General features: G+C 47.8%; 1 protein-coding gene across 1 annotated transcript in view; it reads right to left on the reverse strand.

Moving 5' to 3' along the window:
* Positions 1-4,263: 4,263 nt before the first annotated feature.
* The window catches only part of MTHFD1 (methylenetetrahydrofolate dehydrogenase (NADP+ dependent) 1, methenyltetrahydrofolate cyclohydrolase, formyltetrahydrofolate synthetase), a gene marked incomplete at its 5' end in the record, with an annotated part of 33,483 nt that continues 30,367 nt past the window's right edge, over positions 4,264-7,379 (reverse strand). The window contains 2 exons of the mRNA XM_010141070.1: positions 4,264-4,648; positions 4,823-4,931. Of these exons, the coding sequence (XP_010139372.1) occupies positions 4,842-4,931 (90 nt within the window). The remainder of the gene's footprint in view (positions 4,649-4,822; positions 4,932-7,379) is intronic.

Consider the following 7,379-nt stretch of genomic DNA (forward strand, 5'->3'; position numbering starts at 1 on the left):
GGGGCGCGGGACCCAGCCCAGCCCTGCGTGCGGGGCAGCATCCCTCCTCCACAGGACAGCATCGCTCCTGTCTGCAGAGCGGCGGCGAGGAGAGCCTGAGAGAGCCCGGTGTGTTTAGCCCGGAGGAGAGAAGACTGCGAGGGGATGTGATTGATGCCTATCGATATCTAAAGGGCAGGTGTCGGTATGATGGGCCCAGACTCTTCTCAGTGGTGCCCAGCGACAGGACAAGGGGCAACGGGCACAAACCGGACACAGAAGTCTCATCTGAACATGAGAGAAAACTTCTTTACTTTGAGGGTGACGGAGCACTGGAACAGGCTGCCCAGAGAGGGTGCAGAGGCTCCATCTCTGGAGACAGTCACAACTCGCTTGGATGCAATCCTCTGCAACCTGCTCTAGGTGATCCTGTTCTAGCGTGGGGGGTGGACTAGATGATCTCCAGAGGACCCTTCCAACCTCTAACATTCCGTGATTCTGTGATCCTTTTTTTTTTGCAAGGCAGCATCCTTCCCTCTCAAGGGATAGCACCCCCTCTTCCCACGGGGGAGCACCCCTCTTCGCAGGGCAGCATCCCTCTCTCTCTTGCAGAGGAACCTTTCTTCCCCTCCCAGGCTGTGCACAGCAGCAGCAGACACACAAACCACAAACTACACTCAGGGCAAAGCTCCTCCTAGGATGGGGCTGTGGTTTTCAGTTTGGATCCCAGTGGCAGCAAGGTGGGCTGTATGAGAGGGGACACACGCCCCCAAAGACGGGACTTGGAGCACCTGTGGATGGGGCACTTGCTGGGTGATGGGGGAAGGAAGGAGTTCTCGCTTACCAGCTGCCTCTTTAGTCCCACCTGAAACCTTTGCAGATTGAAGCACACACTGGGTTGCTGCAGGAGCTACACCTTCAGAGGTGGTGGGAAAGAGAGCCAGTTCTCGGGTTTAAACTAATTCTTGCCCAGAATAGGGGCATCTCTCTCCTGTAAGGAGAGGCTGAGAGAGCTGGGGTTGCTTAGCCTGCAGGAGGCAAGGCTCCGGAGAGACCTTATAGCAGCCTTTCAGCACCTACGGGGGGGCTGCAGGAAAGACAGGGAGTGCAGCGACAGCACGAGGGGCGATGTCTTTAAACTGACAGAGGGTAGATTTAGATTAGCTCTAAGGAAGAAGTTCTGCACTGTGAGGGTGGCGAGACCCTGGAACAGGTTGCCCAGAGAGGCTGTGGATGCCCCATCCCCAGAAGTGTTCAAGGCAAGACCGGACAGGGCTTTCAGCCTTCAATGGAAGGTGTCCCTGCCCACGGCAGGGACCTGGAACTAGATGGTCTTTAAGGCCCCTTCCAACCAAACCATGCTATCCTATAAAATACCAGAGAAAGAGCCTCTTTCATAGGAGCCTTTTTTCTTCAAAGCAGCTAAGATCTGACTTAAAAAAAATTGCATCTCCAGCTGCTATGATTGATGGGAGGGCCTCCAGAAAACAAACTACCACGTGCAGCTGATGAACTACATGAAACTATAGTTTGAGACGCCTGAACGTCCCCATTCATCTCCACGGGGAGCTGCCTGACGCCCACCAACGTTTTCAGGATGTTAACTACTTCACAGCATGTTTGCACATAAGAAACCAGGCGAAGCAGCACACTTTGAACCTGCAAGTGGCTTCCAGTATAGGCCAGCCTTAGAAAAACACATGCAGCCTCCCCCCTCCCTAGCTGCTTCATGGAAAAAAATGTACAAAGCAGGTTTGTTGGGCTGAAATGTCAGCCAGGGGGGCAGAAACGCGGCTCGAGCAATGACGAGGAACTGCCTTTTTAAAAGCTCCCCTGTGAGATGTGTTCGCTTGTGTTCGCTCAGGTTAATCATCTTCATTTGGAAACAGCTGCTCTCCCCAGAGTGGGCGGGGGGTTCTAATTACGATCCACTTCTGCATTAAAGCCAAGTAAGGCCCCTCGGTGTGAGATTTTCCCTCGTTGCAGTCAGAGGCATGAGAGAGGAGGATGACTGATGCGAGGACAGCTACTGTGCATACGCTGCCTCGGGCGGGGGGTGTGTGGAGACAGGTTCTCATCAACCCCCTTCGGAAACACCTCACATGGAATTCAATTATTCCTGCCACTCCGGGGAAGATGGTAGCACCAAATGCTGTGGTGCAAAGGAAATAAATAACCAGGTCTGCGGCAAGCAGAGGAGCTGGTCAGAAGATGAAGCTCAAAAGAAGATCCCAGCCCAGTGGTGGGCTCCGTTTTTCCCTCTGGGCCTACACTGAAGCGCGGGTGATTTGCAGCAAACCAGCCAAGCGGCACTTTCTCCTTTTGTCCCTATCGCTAGCCACCCCCCACATCGGTGTTCTTTCTCAGAGGACTCTCATCACTGCACAGCCGAGGGAACGGATGGCCGTAACGCCAGCTAAGGGCTTTGGGCTCACAAATAGCCCACGGAGAACAAATTTGTACATAATTAGTTTTTTCTCTAGGCAACCGGAAGAGAAGATAACCTTCCAATATTTAGTTAGAAGAAATTAAGTGTCCTTTGCATCCTATTTGATAGGGCGAGAACTAGCTGCAAAGGAGAACTTAACGGCAAAGGAGAGAGTCAAGCAAAGCCAGCCTATTTATGGATCAGTCCTGCCAGACCTAGAGTGGGGACACTGGGGAGCTCCCACCCCAACAGGCTGCACGTGCAGGTCAGAAAACCATTCCCCACTAACCTCTAGAGACGCTTGGGGCTACTATTTCTGCTTGGTTGCCACCAATGCCGCTGCGTGTAGCCAACCCCTGAACAGTCGCATGCCTGGAGCCGCTGCTTTGCCTCACTGCCGGAGGTGGACGAGCAACCTCTTGAACCGTCTCTCTCAAAGCACATGCCTATGATCTCATGCTGAATGAAAAGGAGGCTAATCTTAGCATAAATTTGCACTTATCCCATCTTTCATAAGCATAAAATGAAGGTGGAACGCAGAGCGCTCGCAGGAAAGCAGGGAAGATTAAACGCAGGAACTGACAGCAGACTTGGCAGCATCAGCTCTGGCAACCTGCTTCAAGGGCAGGCTCGGCCGAGGTGCTGCAGGTGAAGAGGCACTTCCAGCCAGACGGGGGGTCAGCAACTGGGCAACAGCCCTTCTCGCCCCCTGCAAGTGGCCAGTGTGTGCCCTGGCAAACCCGGCTGCCAGTAATCCCTCAGCTGAGCACCATCGAGAGGAAATTTTAGGAGGCCGTGAATGCATCTCAAATGCTCTTAGGACAATTCAAGCTGTGGTGCCCGCTCCTGTGACAACCAAGTAGCTTTTACACAATTATTCTCCCATCCTGAAAACCTGAGAGCTATGGATCTCTGCCTCTCGCCCCATATATACAGTATCCCCATACTGCAGATGCGCCCTTACCCTGGTGCACACCTACATCCCGATTCGCCCCGTTCTCACCAAAATCGGCATGTTTTCAGAGTCAGTTCTGATGCAAGCAGATGGGCCTCGAGAGCCTGAATTCGGATCCTTTCCAGCCAGCTGCAAGTATCCCAAATTCACAGAATAATTCGGGCAGTTTATTTTCCATAGATGACACCCATCATCTAGGAAAGGAAACAGGATTAAACACACACACAGTGGTGCATTGCAGGCAACTTATTACTGCAATAATCGCTCCTGCTTGTCAATACAGGGATTGCTGCTGCGTACAGTTAATCACACGAATAAATTCTACTTCAGTAATCTCGGCGCATACATTAAAACCCCAAAAGCACTGGAAGTATCCACCACTTTATTTGTATTAGTTAAAAAATTGGCAGCAACAACATTTTTATGTTACAAAATGATGTCTGGCCTGCTGACAAAACCCGTTACAAGTGACTTGATTGCTGCTCGCATTGTCTGTCTTCATCAGAAAGGTACCTGAGGAACCAAGGCCAGCAACAGCGTCACTGTACTTATTGTTGAGCATAAAATGGTTCCAAAGACACATTTGGTAGAAGCCACAGATACGGGCCACAGATCTAGTGATCTAGTCCCTACAGATCTGAGATCTGGAGGTTCCATTTCCGCTAACAGAGGAAGCTGGGCTTTCTAACAGGGGAATTCCAAGTGGTTCAGGTGTCTGCAGGAGCCGGGGGAAGGACTTTCGGAGAGAGATGAGAAGCAAAGGGGAGTCCCCTCCTTGGTCCCTCTTTGAAATGACACTGGTGCAGCTTCAGAGCACAGCGGTTTCTGCCACTGTACGAGAAGTGGAATACAGAATTCATGGTGGCAAACAGGAACAGGCAGCGTATGAGACTTTCAGAGATAATATATGCTGCAGGAACCCTATGGTTAAGACAGTTAAGGCCCAAGGCTGTTTCGAACAGCTCCAGCTTTAGGATTTTTAATTATTAAAATCACGTCACTGAATCAAAAGAGGTCACTAAACCCAAGCTTCTGTATTCTGCTTCAGCTACAATCACGAAGCAGGAGGTTTGCAGAGGAAGCCTGACTTATGCTCAGTGTCAACTAGCTTGAAACACAGTGGGTTAAAAATTAGTACAGATTAAAAGTAAGCGGCTGACTCTTTAGCTCTCTTCCTTGCAGTCACTTCTTGCACTATATTCTCAGTCGTCTCTTGTTTTGACTTAAAAAAAAAAAGATCAGGGCATAGTTCCATTTACATGACTCATCAGGTGTTCTTCTGGGAGCTAAAAAGAAAAATAAATTTAATTACTATTACATAGTACTGCAAGCAATTTTCAGGCTGAATTATAATCAAATGTCATTTGGAAACATATGGCATAATGTGAGATTGGCTTAAACTGTGTTCTTGAGACGAGAAATGAAGCCCGAATATTGAAAGCCTTCAAGAGGGCACCTACCTTTGGTTAGTAATTCCTTTCAAAAGAGCCCTTTTACTTCTCCTGACACGGGGTCCAAGTCTATATCATAGAAACAGGGTCTTGTGGGAAGACCTGGCATAGTGCTCATCTGGACAACGGAAGGAAAAAAATGTTACAATGGAAACAACAGTTTTGGCTAGAGTATGTAATACTAAATCGCTGCTGACGACTACAGTGACACAGCCGATGCAGCTCCTTGCACACGTACACACTGGCTGGATGATGGTCACGTACCGTTCTGAAGCACACCATGAGAACCAGGAACTCCTGGTCAGTAGACAGATTTGGAGGGGTTTTGGTGGGTTGTTTTTTTTTAAAATGACGAGGATTTAGTTTGGCTTCTGCCTCCACCAGCAACTGAGCCTGATACTTGGCAAAGTACTTCGATACCCAGCTGACCAGTTAACTGTTAGAGGAGTGTTCATGGACTTTGCTGTGGTAAGGCAATAATTACTTGTGGCAGTTTCCTGGTTACTAATATGAGGATATGTGTTTTAAAACACTTTGCTGACAGTAAAGTCTCAGTTGATGGAAATTCTTTAAGAGTCTAGAACTAGAAGTGTTAAATAATTAGGAATAATTATATATATATTAAAAATAGTTTGAGTTGGGTTTTTTAATTTAACTGGGATAAGCCTTCGATAGAGATGGAGAGGTCAGTTCTCCTGACTGGAACATCTGAAGCGTTCAAGCCTGAAGGGCTGTGCAGTGGCAGAACTGAAGCCAGCAAAACTGCTGCCAGCACTATGCCTGCCTCAGGCCTGTCCTCTCCAGTTGTCCCGCTGCCGAGTACCCCACTTCAGAGCTGCGGAACACAAGGCCAACGGGGACTACGCTTGGCCTGATTTACTAATGCAGCTGACAGGATTTGCCCTTCCCTAACTCAGCGTTTAGCCCAGCGGCATGTGTAGGCTCACACTGATGCTCTGTAAAGGTGGGCAACTCCTGGCCACGCTTGGTAGTTTGTGCCAGAGGTCATTCACTCCTTCGATAAAAAATTCAAGGTCTCAATTTCCATCTACATCCCCCAGCCTCAGCTTTTCCACAGTTGGTATTGTTATGCCTGTCTCCATTAGATTAAAGATCTCTCTGGCAACCTGGTATTTTCTTCCTGAGCAAGTATTTTGCACATTAATCAAATTACTTCCCAGTCTTTCTTCTGAGAATAAGCTGAGCAGCAAGGAAGCAGAGCTCTTGTGGTTAGGCATTTTCTGCACTTCTCAGAACTATTTGGGGAGCTTCTGGAGATCCATCCCATTTTCCTAAGAAGCCACAGATACTGGTGTTTGCAAGTGCCAACACCAGTCCCTTATGTAAGGTACCCCTGCATGCTTGCATGGCCAACACAAGGTCAAAATCACCCCAGGTCTACCCTCTCTAATGAATTCTAGGACTGCACTAGCTTTTTGTCAAAGCCACTGCTTTCCCAGACAGAGAGCAGGGGGAGCTACAGGGAAGACCCTCATGCCCTGTCTTTGTGTTTAGTTGTATGAGTATTTGCTCTCAAGAGTCAAGGTATGAAGAGATCCAAACTGCCTGGAAGGGTTTTCCTGTCCTCATCAAGTCACTGCCAGTCTCCGGTCATGCGGAAACTTCCTATTTATTTATGTATCACTGAAGAGTCAGATTTGCAGATCACTACGTACAGATTCAGAGGGCCACAGCAGGAGCTGAGCCAGTGACATTCAAGAGAGTAGGAGGTGCCACACTACTCAAGATGAGCCTGACTTCACTGTTGCTTGCACTATGTTGAAGGGAATGGTCACCTGTCCTCTTTCCTTCTATCCACAGGGCAGCCCACAGTGGCTGTTCTGTATCTATTACTCACAGGTGCTCTGCTGAAACCCTGAATTTCTGCACAGCACAGCATCATTTCTAACAGGCTACTGATCTGCTGTATAAGCCTCTACAAAGCTTAATGCACTTAGTTATCTTCAGAGCTGAAGAAATGAGCTCCTCCTCCATTATACTCCACCTCATCAATATCACACGTGCTGAGGAAGAACAAAGGGCAATTCTAAGTTACATGAAAAAACTAGATCTCATGGATATCATCAATCCCCTTGCAAGAATTCACATCAAACTGATGTGAATAATACGAGTGTATTATTTATTGTACTTGTGGAACTTCTGAAAACCACCACTCAGGAACCAAAAAAAAAGAGCTGAATTGTTTTCAATTCATCAGCAGCTCCAGAAAAGAAAGACAGCCAACCTGAGTCCAAAAATATATATCAATTCTGTTTTCTTTTATGCTCAAAGTTAAATCTAAATAATCTTAGAGGTTTTAAAGAAAATCAATATTGAAGCTGTTTAATGAAATACTTGACTTTGAGAATGAAGAGGAAGAATTCAAAACTCAGAAGCTGAGAAAAACTAAAACGTGACATACCTTCAGGTAACAAGAATACACATGCACCACTGATTAATTTCACCTCAAATTTCTTATAAAAGCTTCTGCATCGAGCTGCAGAATTGCTGCATTTTCAGCTCACAGTTCAAGGGCTGGTGCCAAAAATTTATTCTGAGGCTAACA

The sequence above is a fragment of the Buceros rhinoceros genome, unplaced genomic scaffold (assembly GCF_000710305.1).
Source record: "Buceros rhinoceros silvestris isolate BGI_N320 unplaced genomic scaffold, ASM71030v1 scaffold15438, whole genome shotgun sequence".
NCBI lineage: Eukaryota > Metazoa > Chordata > Aves > Bucerotiformes > Bucerotidae > Buceros > Buceros rhinoceros.